The sequence below is a fragment of the Octodon degus genome, unplaced genomic scaffold, assembly GCF_000260255.1.
Source record: "Octodon degus isolate 3935 unplaced genomic scaffold, OctDeg1.0 scaffold00006, whole genome shotgun sequence".
Lineage (NCBI taxonomy): Eukaryota > Metazoa > Chordata > Mammalia > Rodentia > Octodontidae > Octodon > Octodon degus.
In genome coordinates, this window is record NW_004524582.1 from 643464 (window position 1) to 663843 (window position 20380).

At 38.6% G+C, this 20380-nt stretch overlaps 1 protein-coding gene across 3 annotated transcripts in view; it reads left to right on the top strand.

Moving 5' to 3' along the window:
- Nucleotides 1–20380, top strand: part of Arap2 (ArfGAP with RhoGAP domain, ankyrin repeat and PH domain 2) — a 195872-nt gene that overhangs the window by 106314 nt on the left and 69178 nt on the right. For all 3 annotated transcript variants that reach the window (XM_004624513.2, XM_023699120.1, XM_023699116.1), the window contains exon 20: nucleotides 16423–16586. In XM_004624513.2, coding sequence (XP_004624570.1) covers nucleotides 16423–16586 — 164 coding nt within the window. The remainder of the gene's footprint in view (nucleotides 1–16422; nucleotides 16587–20380) is intronic.

Genomic DNA, 20380 nt, shown 5'->3' on the forward strand with positions numbered 1-20380 from the left:
ATTTCTTGGCCATTGTCCTCTCTGTGAAAGCCTGAGAGAATGTTTTCTCTCCACGTGACTCTCCTTAGGCACATTCTACATCATCGATAACTTTCCTCTTTGGCCCCATAATCTCCTTGATCAGAAAATTTGGGACACTTCTGAGTTACATGATGTTACAGTACAAGTTCTCTTATGTCCTGAGTCTTAATTGACCTTAGGAGGCTAGGGCCAAAATGTTGGCTATCCTTACAGCCCTCCTTTTTCTCTAATTTTGGTCTGCAAACTTAGGTTGTTAACCATCCAGAAGACAAGCTTATTGTTATTGCCATACAACCTAGCCTGTTAAGCTTAACCTCGCTATCTGTCTGCATATCAAACATCTTAGGCATAACATGGAACAGGTATTTTTCATCAAGTATTGATATGTTGAAATTTAAGTCCCTACAGAATATGATAAAAAAATGTAAAAATTAGAATATATTTTAAAAATAGGCATAAAGAATTATATACTTCTTATGTTTACATATAAGTCCAAAAATCTAACCATATACAACCTTGAAGCAGGACAGTCCCACAATATTCCTTTTCCTGTCTCTTGCCTTCATTCACCACCCCCTTCTTTTTGAACAATCAACTACCTGAGAGACAGCACAGCAGCAGCTGGCATGTCATGACAAGCAGCCCATATTCAGAAGACCAGAATGACAGGCACTCCAAGCATAAAACTACTATTACAGATTACCATCTTCATTGCAGCTGCTTATTTCAGAGATATCAGTATATATAGTTACTCAGGGTGAGAATCTTTCCAATTTACTGCTAGATTCAAAAATCTTCTGGAGATTCTCAGGATCATTGCCTTGCCCATCTTCTACATATAACTGTATGGCTTGACATATTCATATTTTGTAGCTCTTCTCCTTTCCCTCTCTTGATTAGTTTGTCCTCAAGATCCTGCTTTCCTTTTACTTCTGTTATATCTTTCTATTTGTATTTCTTCCTTTGAATTCTTATACTAGAGGAACTATACGATATTTACACGTGTGTGTCTGGTTTATTTCACTTATGAGTGTTCCAGTGGCATCCACTTCAATATAAAGGCTTCGAGTTTATCATTCTTTATACTTGAGTAATACTCCAGTGTGTAAACATATGACATCTTTTTCATCCATTCCTCAGGTGATGGGCATCTTAGTTGTTTCCAAGATTTGGCTATCACAAATTGTGCTGCTATAAACATAGGCACACATATATCTCTATAATATGATGTTTTCAGATCCTCCAGGAAAATTCCCAGTAGAGGAATAGCTGGTTTAAATGAGATTTCCAGTCCAACTTTTCTAAGGAGTCTCCACACTGGTTTCCATAATGGTTGCACCAGTGTACATCCCCACCAGCTGTGGGAGAAGGATTCCTTTTTCTCCACAGCCTCTCCAACATTTGTTCTTGGGTGATTTCTTTATGATAGCCATTGTTTCTGGGTTGAGATGTTACCTCATTGTTATTTTAATTAATTTTTGACAGATAGCTAGTGATGTGGAGCAATTTTTCATCAATTTATTCGCTTCTTTAGTTTCATCCTCTGCGAAGTGTATGTTCATCTCGGATGCCCATTTCTGGATTGTTTCTTTAAATTTCGGGGCCCTAGTGATTTTTAGTTCTTTGTAAATTCTAGAGAGAAGACCTTTGTCTGAGTACTTGTCATGATTTTTTCCAAATTTGTGGTTTGCCTTTTCACTTTGTTGGTAATTTCTTTTGACGTGAAAAAACTTCTCAGTAAGAGCACGTCCCAGTTGTTAATTCTTTCAACTGTTTCCCGTGCGATTTGATTTCTGTTTATGAAGTCTTTGCCTACCCCTATGTCTTCAAGAGTTCCTCCTACTTTCTCTGCCAGGAGATTTAGTGTCTCTGCTTTAATGTTTAGATCTTTAATCCACTTTGACCTTAGCTTAGTGCATGGTGATAGTCCTGGGTCAAGTTTTAGTTTTCGGCATGTATAGAGCCAGTTTTTCCAGCACCATTTTTAAAGAGGCTATCTTTCTTCCAGTGAGTATGTTTAGCCCCTTTGTCAAAAATAAAGTGACTGAGTGTGTTCGTAGGGGCTTCAGCATCTTCTCGTCTATTTCACTGATCCTCAGGTCTATTTTGTTACCAGTACCATGCTGATTTTATCACAGTAGCTTTGTAGTATAATTTCAAGTCAGGAATTGTAATGCCTCCTGCTTTGTCTTTATTGCCCAGGAGTGCCTTTGCTATTCTAGGTCTTTTATGTTTCCAGATAAATTTTAGAAATGATTTCTCAACCTCTGTGAGGTATGTTGGTGGTAGTTTGAGAGGGATTGCATGAAATCTGTGCAGCAATTTTGGGAGTATGGCCATCTTCACAATGTTGGTTCTTCCTATGTAGGAGCATGGAATATTTTTCCATTTTCTGAAATCCTCTACAATCTCTTTTTTAAGAGTACTGTAATTTTCCTCGAAAAGATCTTTGACTTCGTTAGTTAGATTAATTCCAAGGGATTTCCTTGGTGCTATTGTAAAAGGTATTGTTTCTATAATGTCCCCTTTCTGTGTGTTTGTTGTCTGTGTAGAGGAATGCTATTGACTTTTGGATATTGACTTTATAACCTGCTGTGCTACTGAACTTCTGTATTAATTCTAGTAGTTTCTTGGTGGAGTTTTTTGGATCTTCCAAGTAAAGTATCATGTCATCTGCAAATAATGATGATTTTACTTCTTCTTTACCTATTCTTATTCCTTTTATTTCTTTCTCTTGTTTAATGGCTGTAGCTAATGATTCCAGAACTATATTGAATAGGAGTGGTGATAGGGGACATCCTTGTCTTGTACCAGATCTAAAAGTAAAAGATTTCAGTTTTTCATCATTTAGGATTATGTTAGCCATTGGGTTTTCATAAATGGCTTTTACCAGATTGAAGTAGAAGCCATCTATTCCAATTTTCTGTAGGACTTTGAACATGAATGAATATTAGACTTTGTCGAAAGCCTTTTCTGCATCAATGGAGATGATCATGTGGTTTTTAGTTTTCACTCTATTCATATAGTGTATTACATTTATAGATTTTTGAATATTGAACCGTCCTTGCATCCGTGGGATGAATCCTACCTGGTCATGGTGCATGATCTTCTTGATGATTTGCTGTATTCTATTTGCTAGTATCTTATTGAGGATTTTGGCATCTATGTTCATGAGGGAGATTGGCCTGTAGTTCTCTTTCTTAGTTGCATCTTTCCCTGGTTTTCACATCAGTATAATACTTGCCGCCAGGAATGATTTTAGGAGGATTGCTTCCTTTTCAATTTCATGGAAGAGTTTGAGGAGTATAGGGACGACTACTTCTGTAAATTTCTTATAGAATTCAGCTGTGAATCCATCTGGACCTGGACTTTTCTTTGCCAGTAGGTTTTTAATTACATCTCCTATTTCATTGGATTTTATTGGGCTATTGAGAGTGGTTATATCTTGTCGATTCAGTGGTGGTAATTTGTACCTTTCTAGGAATCTGTCCATTTCTTCTGTGTCTTCTATTCTGTGAGAGTAAAGATTCTCAAAGTAGCTATTGATAATCTTTCTGAATTTCCACTGTGTCTGTGGTAATTAAACCCTTTTCATTCCTTAGTGCTTGTATTTGAATTTTTTCTTTCCTCTTTTTGATGAGGATATCTAGGGTCTTATCAATTTTCTTTAATCTTTCAAAGAACCAGCTTTTTGCTTTTTTTAATTCTTTGAATTGTTTTCTTCGTCTCAATTGAATTAATTTCTGCTCTAATCTTTATTATTTCTTCTCATCTTTGAGCTCTGGGTTTGATTTGCTCTTCCTTTTCTAGTTGTTGAAGGTGCAGCATCAGGGTAGTTATTTGTTCCCGTTCTTTTTTCCTGATGTGTGAGTTCACAGCTGTGAATTTTCCTCTGAGAACTGCTTTCTTCGTATCCCATAAATTCCAATAAGTTGTGGTTGAATTTTCATTGAATTGTAGATATTGTTGAATTTCTTCTTTAATTTCATCTGTAACCCATTGGCTGCTGAGTAGAGCGCCATTTAATTGCCATGTACATACGGGTTTTTTCTGGTTTCTTTTGTCGTTCATTTCCAATTTCATTGCACTGTGGTCAGAAAATGTGCATGGGATAATTTGTTTTCTTACATATACTTAAGTATGACTTATGGACCAATATGTGGTCTATTTTAGAAAATGACCCATGTGCAGCTGAGAAAAATGTGTATTCAGCTGTGTTTGGGTGGAACACTCTGTGTATGTCCATGAAGTCCATTTATTTCAAGCTCTGATTCAGTTCTGTTATTTCTTTGCTAAGTTTTTGTCTGGTTGACCTATCTTTTTGGCATAAGTGGGTGTTAAGGTCTTATGTTAAGATTGTGATATTGGATATTAGATTTTTCATGTCCAATAAGATTTGCTTTATATTGTTGGGTGCTCCCGCGTTTGGTGCATACATATTTACGAGTGTTACTTCTTCCTGTTGAATTTTTCCCCTAACCCGTATGTAGTGGCCTTCTTTATTTCGCTTGATCATTGTTGGTTTGAAATTGAGACTGTCTGAGAATACGATTGCTACCCCTGCTTTTTTCTGAGGTGGTGGAGCTTGTAATATTTTGTTCCATCCTTTGACTTTCAGCCTATGATTGTCTTTATGAGTTAAATATTTTTCTTGTATATAGCAGATTGTTGGATTTTGTTTCCTAATCAACTGTGCCAGTCTATTTCTCTTAATTTGTGAATTGAGTCCATTTACATTAATGGTTAGAATTGAGATGTATTGACTTATGATCGACATATTATTTACCTGTTGTCGTTCACTCCTTTTTCTCCTGTGTTTAATTGCTTGCCCTATTTAGTTGCTTGCTTCTCATCTCATTCGTGGAGTTCTGTTCATTTTGGTCCCGCTATAGAACATCTTTCAGTAGCCTGTGTAGGGTTGGCTTTGTCATCATGAAATTCTTTGGTTGTTCTTTGTCATGGAAATATTTTACTTCTCCATCAAACTTGAAAGAGAGTCTTGCAGGGTATAGTAGTCTGGGCTGGAATTTGTTTTCAAAGAGGACCTGAAGTACTCTGCTCCATGCTCTTCTTTCCTTCATGGTTTGTGAAGGGAAGTCGACCGTAATCCTGATGGGTTTTCCTTTGAATGTGATCTGCTTCTTTTCTCTAGCAGTTTTCAGTATATTATTCTTAAGCTGAATTTCTGGGATCTTAACTATTTTTATGTCTCGGTGTGTTTTTAATTGGGTTCAGGTTACTTGGCATTCTGTATGATTCGTTTACCTGAATATCAGATGGTTTCCTCATATTTGGGATGTTTTCTGCTATTACTTCTGCCCACATTTTTAAAATTTCATTTGTGTTGCCTCCTTCTTTCTCATTGATGCCTATTAGTCTCACATTGTTCATCTTTGCATCATCTTGCAGGTGATGGATTATTTTTTCCTGCATCCTAGTTATTTTTAAGAGATCTTTTCTTACCTTTTCACTAGCTGCACCAGCATCTTCAAGATCTGAAACTCTGTCTTCACGCTCACTTAAATGGTTTTGGAAGCTTGTGAGTGCGATTTTAATTTCCTCTGTATGTCTTTGACTCTGCTTTATGCGATCTATTTCTTTCCTGTATTGCTCATTCAAGTAATCTGTCATTTTTCTAATCACCTCTATTTTTTTTGTCTGTGTCTTCTTTAGAAGCAGTTATAAATTCTTTTACTACAATGTTTTTTTTTCAGATTGAGTTTTCTCCCTGTTTCTGTAGTTGCTTCTTTACTTCGGATGCTATGAGTTCTGAGAATTCTTTTTTTATTTTAGAAAATAATTCCGCTCTGAGTTCCTTTATATCTTTCTTCTTTTGCTTATTTAGTATCAACACTATTAATTTGTACATTTGAGCTGAGCTAGTAGAAAGAATTTCTCTCTGAGTTCTTCTATCACTTTCTGCTGTTGTTTATTTACTATCAATGCTATTAATTCATACATTTGAGCTGAGCTAGTGTCCTCTGCACTTGTTCTGGGTGGGCATTGGGTTTCCTCCATATGTTTCTGCATTTGATTCTTTACTGCACATGTTACTAATTCTGGGATTTCTTTTTTCATTTCCAATCTGAGTTCCTCTATACCTTTCTGCAGTTTCTTTATTTCAGAAGCCATTGATTCATTGCTTTCAGCTGTGTGATTCCCAGTTTGTTCTGTGTTAGTGTCCTCTGCACTTGATATGGGTGAGCTTGGGTTCTGAGATTGCATTTTGCTCCTTCTCGTCATTATGTGTAGCACTGACCTCTGACATTTTTTGTAGATCTTTGTTGCAGTTATAACCTTAGCACCTACTGAAGTTCAGGTGTAGATCTACAAAGTTTGGATTTATCCAGCTTTGCCTGGCTTGGGTCTGGCTGCTGTGCTCAGTTCCTTCCTGTTTCTGCCCTTGGGGTATGAATATGTTGTGCCCCTCTGGCAGGATGTTCTGCACCTGGACTAGCTTGTTGGGTCTGTCCCCTATACTCTCTGCAGTGATTGCAGGTGAAGAGTTTCACCCCAGGCCTGTATGCCAGGCCTGAGCTGAGTCTGGAGGGGACAAGGTGGATTAGGGGGAGAGGCAGCTGTTCTACACACTCACTGGGCCTGGACTAGGCCTGGATCTGGGGTTTCTCAGAAACCGACCGAAATTCCTACTCTGTTGGCTGGGTGTGGGTGCGTACTACGGAGCGATGGGTGGCGTCCTAAGAGGGTGAAAGAGGTTGTTACCCACGCTGGGCCTGGGCTGGAACCAGCAGGTCATGCCAGCACAGGGTAGCTCGAAGCTCTCCCACACACTCACTGGGCCTGGGCTAGGCCTGGGACTGGGGGTTCCTGGAATGCGATAGAAATTCCTACTCTGTGGGCAGGTGGGGGAGGTGCTGTGGAGTGGTGGGGGGGCCTCTCAAAGGGGTGGAAGAGGGTCTTACCCATGCTTCTCCTGGGCTGGGACCAGTAGGCCCCACTGGTGCAGGGTGGTAGGAAACTCCCACTCACTCACAGGGCCTGCGCTAGGACTGGTTCTCGGGGTTCCTTGAACCCGGCAGAAATTCCTACTTGGTGGGTGGGGGGGGGGAGGGCATCCCAAGGGGTGAAGAGAGTGTCACCCATGCTTCGCCTGTGCTGGGACCAGTAGGTCCCGCAGGCGCAGGGTAGCCAGAAGCTCTCCCACACACTCACCGGGCCTGGGCTAGGACTGGGTCTGGGGGTTCTAGGAATGCGGCAGAAATTTCTACTGGGCAGGTGGGGTAGCAGAGGTGCTGTGGATTGGTTGGGGGCATCCCAAGGGGGTGGAAGAGAGTCCCACCCACACTGCGCCTGGGCTGGGACCAGTAGGTCCCCCTGGCGCAGAGTAGCTGGAAGGTCTCCCACACACTCACTGGGCCTGGGCTAGGACTGGGTCTATCTGCTTTTTTGTTTATGCCTTAATCAGGATTTCTTTGTTAAAAATGTTGACTATCTATTGTAAGGTAGTAATCATGCTGGATCCGCAGGAGGTAGGAGTCTCCTGGACAGTGGAGCGTACCCTCCATTGGCTGAGCAGCTCAGTGGATGACAGCGTTGAGTTTCTATTGTAAGGTAGTAATCATGCTGGATCCACAGGGCGTAGGAGTCTCCTGGACAGTGGAGCATACCCTCCATTGGCTAAGCAGCTCAGAGGATGACAACATGCTTTTCTCACAATCTGAAAGTGATTCCTACGATTTAACTCACACTGCCCACATGTCTCTTTCTCACAGGGAGCTACTGTGTGTACCACCTTCACATGTCATTGTTCACACCAATTGCTAAGCTTTTGTCCAGAGGCTGTTGCTTATAATAAATATAATCACAAATAACTCAGTTGTATCATCACAAATAGAGAAAAATGGTGTGTGTTGTGGTTGTTTTGTCTTTTTGCTTGGGTTTCTTTGGTTGACCTGCAGTAAAGTATATTGCCCTTGAATGGCTCAAGGCTGATGGCCTTTCAGTTTGAATTGCAAATTCTAGACCTAAGGAAGCTAACATGGGGGAGTAAACATTTTACCAAACTATTCCACAATTGTGGAAGAGACTACTTTTCTCATTTTGGGAAAAATTAGTGCCCCAGATTTTCTGTCTTTTCTTCAGTGTCACATTATTTCATATGAATGTTTTTCCTCCCTTGAATTGTGTTTCATAGGAGCTGCTATGTTAGCAGTCCTTCTGAGCCTGAATTATCTTAAAGTAGTTTCTAGTTGTGCATAGAATTACAAATTAAACAGTAGCCAATTGCTCATAAAATCAGCTTGACTGCTTTTGTACCTTTCTGATGCTTTGTATATTGCCAGAGCGAACAGGAGATTCTCACCTCTTACTACAAAAGGATTAGGAAAAATAAAATGATTTTAAAGAACATTATAAGGAAAAGAGTGTGTAGGACTTTAACAAAAAGGATTTATATTATTTGTATATATTATTTATTTCAAAAATTGTTTAATTCAAGTTATCTCTATATGCCAGGTTATGAAGGAAATTGTACAAACAAATGAGATCTCTTCATGATATAGGATCAGGATTTTTTAGTTGTTATTTGATAGGGGTACATTAAACTGGGTCTAGAACTGAAGGTAAGCTTTCAGTAGGAAGGAATGAAGGGCTGGAGAGACCAAGTATTGTAAGATTGTTGGTTCAAGGGCTGGCTAAATAGCTCAGCGAATTGAAGCACCTGCAAGCAGGCATAGTGCCAGGAGTTCAGTCCCCGGGCCTGCCATGCCAGCCCCGCCCCCAGGACTCACTGAGACAGCATTTAAGACAGGGCATGGTGGTGTGCACCTGTAATCCCAGCACTTGGGAGGCTGTAAACAAGCAGATCACTACAGAGTCCAATGTAGTAGTGAGACCCTGAACACCTTGTAGACACTTCCCTAAAAGTAAAAAAAAAAAAAAAAAAAAAAAAAAAAGAAAAAGAAGAAAAAAGAAAAAGAAATTGTTGATTCAGAGAAATAGGACAAATCTTTGCCATCCAAGTTGGCTGTAGCTTTAGAGCTTGAAAATAAAGCACAAGCCAGAGGCTTAGAAAGAGAAAGACATAAGACAGACAGACAGACAGACAGACATCTAGATAGATACATAGATACCATATTACATTTGCATCAAAGTTAATGCACAACTTAACTTGTTCCAGAGATAAGTATAAGCCTTTCTTTGGTGCAGAGGACATATTTTTTAATAAGTTAAAATATATTAAAAATTACTGAGCCAGCCAAATAACTCAGTGGATTAAAGTGCCTATGAGCAGGGGCTGGGAGTTTGATCCCAGGGCCTGCCGTGCTGGCCCCACCCCCAGGGTGCACTGAGAGGGCAATTGAGCCTGGGCATGGTGGCGCAAGCCTGTAATCGTAGCACTTGGGAGGCTGTAAACAGAATCACTGAGTCTCATCTAGTAGTGAGACCCTGAACACCCTGTAGATCCTTCCCTAAAAAATACATACATACATACATACATACATACATACATACATACATAAAAATTAGTGTTGGAAGTAAGGATTTGCTTTCATTCTGTGGGCAGAGGAGCACAAGTAAAAGCTTGGAGCAGATGTGTATCAGGACTGTCACACCTCATCTATGTGTCTTTGATATTGTGTAGAGATGAATAAAGGGTAGATTTTTTTCTTAAGTTTCTGGGTCTATTTATTGAACCCCTATCTTAAGAATTGACTGTAATATCTCCTTCTTTGCTATTCATTGGACACAGTCCCTCCATCTACACATTTTCTTTATAATAGGTGTTTGTAACTAAAATTCCATCTCTCTGCTTCAGTTTCTTATCTGAATGAGTAAAACAAGATACTTCACTTCTCTAAAATGTAGATGATGTGTGGGTGCAGTGCTAAATACAGTGTACTACACTCCCATTTCTGGCCAGGAATGAATAACTGGCATGGTCCATGGCCACCTCCCCACTTAAAGACCTGAGAAAACTGGGCAAAATACATGAAACCACTCTTCTCAGACTCTGTGCTTATCAGCCTTAAGAGTTGTGTTTATCCAGAGAGGAGAAGCAATTAAGGTAAGTCTTAAGATAGCATCGGCTTTATCTGCAGGTACTGATAGCCCATGGCATTAAATATTAGTGTTCTGGGGCTATGGCGTGATTAAGAAATATCGCATAAGCAAACACTTTTGTTACAGTAAAGGACATGTTGCCACTCCCCAATCCCAGAGTTTTCAGAATACAGAAATACTTCTCCTCACCTATCTATCATTCTTGGCAATGTAGTAAGTTTTTGTTTTAAGCCCATTATGTTTTTTAGTGATATGCTGAGATTGGCAGAATATATTTTTAAAAAGTAGGCCACGGCATATAATTTTGCAATGAAATGTACTTTAAGTATAAAGACAGATTGTTTACAAGGGAAGAGGTAAACACCATGCCAGCCATATATTTGTTGGAGCAGCCGTATTAATACTGTATCAGAGTAGATTTCAGGAGAAGTGGTGTTACCAGAAAAAATGTGAGAAATTTCCTAGCCAGGAAAGTGTCAATTTCAAAACATCATACTAATATTAAATATATATGCACCTAATAACTAAACATCAGGATGTATAAATTAAAAAGTGTGAGCACTGAAGAAACAGTAAGCAATTACATACTTAGGCAGATGTCAGGTTTTGGTCGTCATTAACTTTTACTGGGACAAGAAGACTGAAAAATCAGGAAAGAAATATGAGATTGGGAAATATGGTGAATGTTTAGATTTTTTAAAAAATTCTTACAATAAAAGACACATTGCCATTAGCCCCTCTGAAGTCCTCCCTCTTGCTTTGAGCACACCTACTCCATTCTTGCAACTTTCGAAACCCTGAATTGCACTGTCAGGGCTGCTTCAGTGGCCTGAGTCAGTTTAAAACATTGCCCTTCTGCAGTGATTCTGACTTTGGGGAAGAGCCAGAAGTTACATGAAGGGCCAGCCAGATAGCTCAGTGGGATAAAGCGCCAGTTTAGGCAGAGTGCCCTGCTGGCCCCGCCTACAGGGTGCACTGAGATGGTGAGTGAGACTGGGCATGGTGGCGTGCTCCTGTAATCCCAGTACTTGGGAGGCTGAAAACGGGAGGGTCACTATGAGTCTGATCTACATAGAGAGACCCTGTAGGCCTTGTATTAAATACCTTAAAAAACAAAACAAAAAAACCCAAGATGAATGAGGGAACACTAATTTTTGTGAGCCAGCCTTTCTTTCAGATGATACTAGGCAGCAGCATTTGCACTGTCTTTATTATACTTCATAAATATCTGTGTTAACAATAATCTGAGTGAATCTTAGAAAATGTTACACAGAATAGAAGAAGCCAGATGCAAAGAGTGATATTGTATGATTCCATGAAAGGCTAGAGCTGGTAAACTAAGTAATGGTGGAAGGCAGTCAAATTTTACCTAAGTTCATGGGTAGAGTGATTTACTGCAGAGTTACTAGGAAGTTTTATGAATGATGGAGATGTTCTACAGAGAGAAGACATTTTTAAAAATGTTTTCAGCTGTACAGTGAAAATTAGTGTATGTTACTACACTAAAAATTCTAGGGGGCTGGTGAGATAGCTCAACAGTCTAAAGTGCCTGCTTAGGCAGCCACAGGGGTCCACGGTTCGATCCCTGGCACCACATGGCCATGCCAGCCCTTCCCTCAGGGTGGGCTGAGCCAACCAAAAAAAAAAAAATTCTAATGACCAGATATCATGCACATCAATAAAATTCCCACAAAAAATCCAAAGCCTCCTGGCATGCTTACTGTACTCTCCTTTGAGAGGTAAGTACAAAGAAAGACACATGGTGAACATTTCCAAAGTTCCCTTCCAAAGTCACTTGCATACATTTCCAGTGTCCCCTCAGTGCTTTCCAAGGTACAATGAAAACTGTTCCTTCCTTAAAAAAGGAAGTGTAGTGATACTGGTGCTTTGATTCACAAACTTAATTCTTTCTCTGATTCTCGTCACAAACCAAAGTCAGTGCAAACTACATCAAATTCCGCAATTAGGTTCAGTCTGGATTTAGTTTTCATCCTGTTCAGGTTGCATCCCAAATCATGGGAAGAATAAAGTTCTTGAAAAGATGTTCAACTATAGATTTGTTGTTAGCAGTGGCTACAAGGATCACTTTCCACATTTATTGCAGTAATGTAATTTTTTGATAAGCTGCTTGGGAAACTTTGGTGAAGCTGTGTTAAGATAAAAAGAAGTGACATCAGAGTTCTCCAATGAACATTTGTGATAACCGAGGACCTGGTCTGACCATGCTCCGCCAAGTGGGATCAGAAAATCTACCTTTGCAATTCAAATTTAACAATTCATTCCTTACTTTTGATCTTGTCTAAATTCTTTTGAGTCCTTAGTTTCCTTGTCATAAATAAAAGGCTTATTTTCAATTCTTTGGCTTAAGAGCTCGATGAAGACAACGCTAAGTGCAGGAGGCTGCCATACGTACCCCTTTCTTTAGGAGACTGGCAAACATGTTGATTGGTGTCATTTGCTTTTAATATTTAAATACACATATTATAGATAATAAAATAGATTTTTACCCACTGAAAATTAAAAGTTTTGAAAGATAGAACTAAATTTATACATACACTCAGTTATGTATTCTGTACTCATTTTACTATGCACATGTATCTATGTGTACAGTAAATCATTTAACCTTTACTTGTTGGGATTTAAATTTGTTTCCATTTTTTTAAGTGTTGTGATAAATACATGTTTTAGTGTGCGTGTGTGCATGTGTGAGAAAAGGCCCCAATAGATATTGTGAGAAATATGTATTGTATCTTCATTTCAAGCTATATGCTTATGGTAGAGTCCTGTGATCGCTGTTACCTGTCAAAAATTATACATGTATATATTTTAAGTCTCAGTATATATTTCCAAATTTCCCTTCCAAATATCTAATAATTTTATAATATACAGTATCCATCTTATTCTACTCTTTACTGAGAAACCTATTTACATCTTTGATAATTTACTTTTGACATATTGCTGTATTCTCTCAATACATGTATTTATGCATACACATATATGTTTCAAATATAATATGTTTCATATATATTCATATAGCTTTGCAGTTTAGCTTGTGTTTATTGGCACTTTGTATTTTTCTGCAAATTTTCATGGCTTATATTTCTGTTGATGACTTAGGGATTTTTTATTTTCATGTAAATGTTTATAATTTCTTTTTAAAAATTCATTGTGCATTGTTTGTTAAATTTTATTGACAGTGTTCTTTATGAATAATTTTTCATGCAATCAGATATAGTATCTGATTAGTTGTGAACAGGCTTCTGATTCTTGTCCATAGACCAAGCTCAAATATGATTGTTAACAATTAGATTGCAATTTTGAGAAAATTGTCTTTATTAGTTTTGGGACTTGCTTCCTAGGTCTTACTGAATTGCCTCAATTCATTATAGCTAAGAGGAATGTTTCTTTATATGATTTTGAAAGATATGTGGAAATTTTTGCTTGGGGAATGGGTAATTACGATAGCAAATTTCTCTAATTGTAGTTTTTCACAATAACTTCTCAGAGTTTCAGAATATACATGAAGGTTTCCTTGAAACTTTTATCCTGAACTGTGAATGAATTATGTGAAAAACTCCAAATTACAAAGTTGGCCAGCATTTGTGTTGAAAATGTCATGTGATACTTTGTTTGCTGTGTAGAGTTTTGATGTGCATCAGAGAAGAAAGGTGTTAAACTGATGCTGTTAAGTGTTAGACATCTACTGAACTAGATGATACATTTTAGGATTCACTCTGACACGCTGACTTGGAAGTTAACCTGTCATTCCTTGTTCTGTAGCTCACTGGTTCACAAGAAGATAGCTAAACTTGTCAGCAGGGGATTTCTTCTGACTAGAAAGAAAATATGAAGTCTGAAAGGTTCACAGTTAGAGACAGAATTATCCTAGTGTTGTAGGAGGACCATTGCATTATGAATTACTTTCACAACCCTCATAGTAAACATTTCCCAAGATTTTGTATCATATTTAGAGTCTAATTATCACATAAACATACATTCAAATGAAAAGAATTCTGTTTTTCTTTTTACTTAAACTGAAGTTAGCAAGACAGTTTTGGCTATGTGTACATATGTTAGGAGCTTAATATTTTTCAGGGAAATTATGAGTTATGTCATTTTACTTTAGCATACCCACCAACCAAGTATCTTTGAGCAAAAGATGTTATAAGGTAAATGAACGGCTAACACATGGCAGAAGTATTAGGGCAAGTATCAGAATTCTTTGTAACTAAAATCATGGAATCTTTGTGAGGGTTGCTGTGGTGGTGTGGAAACAAAAAACAATAGATAAGGAGGTCAGAGAGGCACAGATGATGGTTTTATGCACAAGTGTCAGTAAAAGGCTGAAGTTCTAGCTTGTTCAGGTACCACTGGAAAGGAAAGCATAATAAGGCAGTGGTATCTTTCACCTCTTGTAAGAGCATTGCAAGAAGAGAAGGGAAGGGATGAGGAGTAGAGAGGAGGTAGGCCGAGGAGGGGTTTGAATCAAAAGTTGCCCTCTCCTTGCAACTTAAATCAAGATTAAATTTGAGTGTAATTGAAATACATGTACAATTAATTGTTTAAAATGACACTTTATGCAGGTCAACTGTTAGGTATCCACTAAATGTGAGCAGGCACTGTGTGTTAACTAGAGAGATGGAAGTACTTTTCCTTGCTTGCCTGTACAAAGTTTGTAGCTAAAATATGTAAATTCAACGGATGGTTTGGCAGAGGACAAATAACCTGTTGAGTTAAGAAGGAAAACTTGTGACCTGCTAGGAGCAGAAGATCAGAGCCAGAGAGCCTACAAGTGTCACATGGAGTATATCCTGGTGGTTGTGTTAGAGTAGCCAAGGAGAAGTTAGATATTTATTGCAAAGACAGGAAATGTGATTTTTTTTTTTTTTTTAGGATTGTACTCAGGCACTTGCACTTTCCAGGGAAGCACTTACTCCACTGAGCCATCTCCCTGGCCCCAGGAAATGCAGTTTTCTTAGAGTATGTCGAGTATAGAGGACTTATTTGGAGGGCAAAACACAGGCTGTCTCAGAGAGAGCTGACAGTGATCCATACGTCATGTCATTAGCTTTTCAGAAGATCATTCTGGTAGTGCAGAGGAGTAGGGGCTCAAAAGGGGGAGGATTGAGGAGGGAATTCTGTTGGGACTTTTAGTGCCTTCAAGAAACAGTACAACAATCTGAAATGAGACAGTATTGGAAAGAAGAGGACACAGAGAGTATTTTGGGAAGTGGAGTCAACAGAGTTTTGTGACAGTGTTTGTGGTGCTGACTGAGGGAGAAAAGATGCTGGAGTTAATCTTGAATTGCTGGTGCAGTGAGAATTGTGGGGTCAAGAACAGTTTAGTATTTGTGAGGGAAATCTTTGGCAAATTTGTTGCATATTAAGATGAAGGTGTCCAAAAACAAACATTTATTAGTATTCTTCCTTAGTTATTAGTACGTGTTGCATGCTGAGCTAGGTTCTTCTGTCATCCTTAATTTAGTGGTGATGAAACTGAGAAGGCACAAACAGCTTGATAAATTGTCCAAAGTTATAAAGCAAGCAAGCAAGCAGCAAAGCTAAAATTTCAATTTAGAAAGTTCGACTGCAGTTCCCATACTTTAAGTGCTGCTACACTCTTGCCTTAAAAAAAAATCAAGAACTAAGTTGAGGGCTGGAGAAATAGCTTGGCGCTCTAAGTGCCTGCCTTGCAAGTATAAGGACCTGGGTTTGATCCCTGGTACTGCATTCTGTGCTGGCCCCAGGACCCTGGGTGCGCAGTGCCAGCCCAGAAATCAAGCATGGTGGCGCACACAAGTAATCCCACCCTGGGGAGGCTGAGACAGGAGGATCACTATGAATCTGAGTTGTGTGGCAAGACACTGTACCAAATCAGTCAATCAGTCAGTCAATCTGAGTTGAGAGGCAATTACCACTTGGAGAAAGGGGGTTCTGGGACCAGCATGGCTTGCAGTACCAGGGATCGAACCCGGGTCCTTGCACTTGCCAGGCAGGCACTTAGACCACTGAGCTATTTCCCCAGCCCCAGATGGTAACTTTCTAAAGAAATAAAATAATCAGTTATTTTAAAATCTTTTTTCTAAAGCCAGAAATGCATATTAGAAGTTAACTCTTGGTGGTACCAGTACAGTCTTAGTATTACGAGGGGAGTTCAGAGGTGGCACGGTAAGGGGTGAGTATCCAGGTGAAAGATGGACTGCGTGGAAAGATGTACTGAGTGGAAGGTAGTCGTGTGTGGAAGGAAAAAAGGAAAAGTTACTCAGCTGGGTTAGACAGGACCATATTTTTGTAGATTTAAGGTTAATGTGTCTTGAGATGAGAAGTTTTTTTTTTTTTTTTTTAATTCTAATTTGAAATGCTTTTTAAACCTAACAGAACATTATACATCCATGGGCATACCAAGTTGGATTTCACAGTCTGGCATACTGCAATTGAAAAAGCAGCAGGTACAGATGGTAATGCATTACAAGATCAGCAGCTCAGCAAAAATGACGTTCCCATTATTGTGAACAGCTGTATAGCATTTGTTACACAGTATGGTACGTATCGCAGAGTTTTTATTCAACTTTTAGAACTCATAGAGTGATTTTGCAGTTTCCAAGTAGCACTTCCATTGGACTGAATTAGTACCTTTACTTCCATAATTATGCCTGTGAAGACAAGTGTATGCTCTTTATTCAGCTAATTGTCATTTCTTCTCCTAGTAAAACTCATTCAAACTGTAATTTTTTACCATTTCTGTCTTCTTTTATATGTATGAAAATGTTAAATAACATTGAAGCGATATATTGAACAGGGGGCTGGCACGATAGCTCAGTGGATTAAGTGCTTGCCTGGCCAGCACAAGGTCCTGAGTTTGTTCCTTGGTACCATCAAAAAAATTCTGTATAACAATGTACATAAATATAGTAAAGACTATAACTGTATAGTTACAGGTTCATAAAACTTAGAGTGATTTACCTGTCTAAGCATGAGTTTAGAAATGCGAAACTGTGGAATAATATGTAAAAGAATTTGATTTATTTAGGCGTGCCTGTGCATTTATTTTATTCAGCATGCTGTTGGTCAAATGTTTTTGTTAAGCATGGTTATTAATTTTAGTATTTTGGTTTATTTGCATCAGAGAAATGTATGAGTAAATAGCAAGTAAACAACATAATGTGTGTCTGCATAATCCATTTAATTTTACGTGGTAGAGTGGGTATTTTATATTGTTCCTCATTTATTTTCCAATTACTGTGTATACTTTAAATAGTTATATATGTCTTCCTATTATAAAAATAGGCATTTCTAAACTGTATTCTTTAAAAATGTTTGCCACCTTTCAACCTGCAGATAAATGACATTTATTTAGAGTGCATATTTGGTAAAAAGTAAAGTGAATTATATAGTGTTTTTGTAGATATATTAAGTATTTTGCTTTTACATTATTAGAGATGTCTTTGTGTATTTTAATTTGAAAAGAAGGCATACTTAGTGAGAAGGCTACAGCAAAATACGTGTTCCTAAGTGTTATCAGAAACATAGAAGTGGGAGGATAAAGTTAAAGCTGTGCAGCTGATGTTCTAGAATGAAAAACCGGCAATGTGCCGTTATCTAAGAAATGTCAGAAATAACAAGCACTACGACAAAAACCATTTGCCCAAGTTAAGCTGGTAATATGTGTGCTTTCATGTTTTCCAAGGAGAATGGTATTTTAGTATCTTACTTCAGCTAGGACCCAAGTATAGTGATGATTAGTGTCCAGACTCATCACATTTATATTTCTCTTGAAAATATGTACCAGATCACACATGTGTCCTTACTGTAGGAAGGTCCTTGCTATGACAGTCAGTTTATATTTTTTCCTGTCAGCTGTAGTCAAATTTATTTGAAAATGAGAGAATAGAAACTTTTTAATTTATTATGGTTGTCCAGAATCAGCATGCTTGCATTTTACAAGTCTAAATGAATTGCACACATACTGTGTTTTAGGAAGAGCACAACCTCATTGGGAATTTTCACATCCTTTTAGTTTCATAATGGCATAAGGTCTTTCTTAAGAGGGCAAATGATTAAAATAATTTGAGCAGCTCCGGTGTATCCAATTTAATATTTCCTTAGGGAAATTAGAAGTTTCCTCATGGTGTTTATTTGAATTTAAAGTCATTAACAGTTAGGTTGTTTCAACTAAATATCATGTATTATAACTACTTTCTAAGTCTAATACAACTGTACATTGAAGTACTAAAGCCAGTATGACTTGAACTTGGGGTACAGCTTCATTATTATTTTAGTATGTGTTTAAAAAAGATTTGATATGAACTTAGTAACTAACTGTCCATGATTACAGGATGAAAGTAGTTGGAATTCAATTTGTATGATAGTATTTATTTTGAACATTATGAGTGTGTGTTAAGAGTCCAAAGGCCAATGATACGTGCTCTTCTTGTTATGGTTTGAACTCGACCAAGTTTAAGATGTAGGTTTAACCATTATAACTTTTAAAAATCAAGTACAGTAGTTACTTCTTGGGATAAGTCATGTTGTGTGAACAAAATTCAAATTTTTATTTAGCTTATTAACCTGAATACTGTACAAGCTACTAGAAATTCCCTTAATGGAGAACATGGTTTTTCAAATACGTAGTCACAGGTGCTTTTTGCTTTTGTTTTATATAGAATTTAGTCTTTTGTTTATTAATCATTTATCAGAAGTCCATCTTGTTACTTTTTATTTTGTTTTGACTTTTGAGACAGAATTTTACTGTGTAGTTTAGGTGGCCTTCACCTCCCATTGTAGCCCAGCTGGCCTGGCACGCACAGTGATTCTCCTGTTTCAGCCTCCTCAGAGCTGGGATTATGGATGTGGACTACCATGCCCACCTGCTTAGAGTACTTGTAGCTGTTGGATATACACAGAGAATAAGAATCCTTGCCTCCTAGTAGTTTATAAAATTACAGAGTAGAGACATAAACAAATGAGCAGACAGTAATATCTCAGTGTACAGAATTACGTGGTAAAGAGATTCAGAGCTGCTACTGATACCTGTAAGTATAGGAGTAGATGTTACCCAGACAGGATGATAAGGAGAGGCTTCCTGTTTGTCTTTTCAGAGAAGTTTGCTCTGTTAACTATGGCCAGAAATTAGTGTAATAAGAGCTACGTACAGCAGGGAGGAGTTTAAGCCAACTCCTGCATATTTTTTAGGTATCTCCATAAAATCCTTGGTCCTGTCAGCTGTGGCGAGGCAGTGTCTCAGTGTTTAAGCTTGCTAAGAATGCTCTTATGTCACAGGTTGGTATGATGCAGACAGACTCGGGCACTGTGCAGGAGGAGGGTCAGGGAGTGTGGAGGCATAGTAGCTAACAGCTGCGTAGAGTGAGAGCATATGGGGTGCAGGGAGCAGCAGTTGTGAGAGTGAGACCAGGAAAGGGAAGTGAGGGCTGGCAAGACAGCTCAGCAGACGAAGTGCTGCTTTGGCACGCACAGGGCCTGGGTCCATTCCCTGGCACCACGTGCACTGATGGCCCTGCCCCGGGTATGCGGAGCCAGCCACAGAGTCTGCGTGTGACAGTGCACACCTCTAATCCCTGTACTGGGGAGGCTGAAAACAGGAGGATCACTATGAGTCCTGTCTGTGTAGTGAGACCCTGTACCAAATACATAAAAATTAAAAAAAAAAAGAAAGAAAAGGATAAGTGATGACTGAGAAAGAAAGGTTATGACTTACAGTGTGACAAGAAGACAGTGACATAAAACTGAGACTGAGCAACCAAAGAAAAATGCTGAGGTTCAGTGGTGAGGTAGCAGACAGGTCAAGAGTATTGATTCCTTTTGGTTTCTTGGATTTGCCCATAAGGCTATGAATGATGTAAATGTGTCTATCTGCATGTTGTACGCATGTGTAATGATAAATGCATATGGATGGATGTGTCTGTGTCTGAAATATAAAAAATTAAACCCAGGGACAGAGTTTTATTTGCAGCCGTTCGAATGATGAGTTTGGATAGATTCACCCAGAGAATTTTCTAGGCAGCCAAAAAGAAAGCATAATTACCTGTGAAATCTAGGACACACTGGAAAAACCTAGATGAGCAGAATAAAGCAAAGATGGGGTAAGTAGCCAGAGGGAGAGAGGGAAAAGAACATAAGCCATGGGGAGGGATTAAAAGACGTTTAGCAGAGGTGCCTGTGGTGTGTCAGATGCTGCAGGTAGTTCTCACTGGCTACAAACTGAAAAGCATCTAGAGGACAGTTTTGGTAATTCTTGATGATAGTGTTTCCTGCAGAGGGGGAATTGGACACAGAAGGAAGAGTGTATGGCGAGAAGCTGTGGAGCAGTAGAAATCAT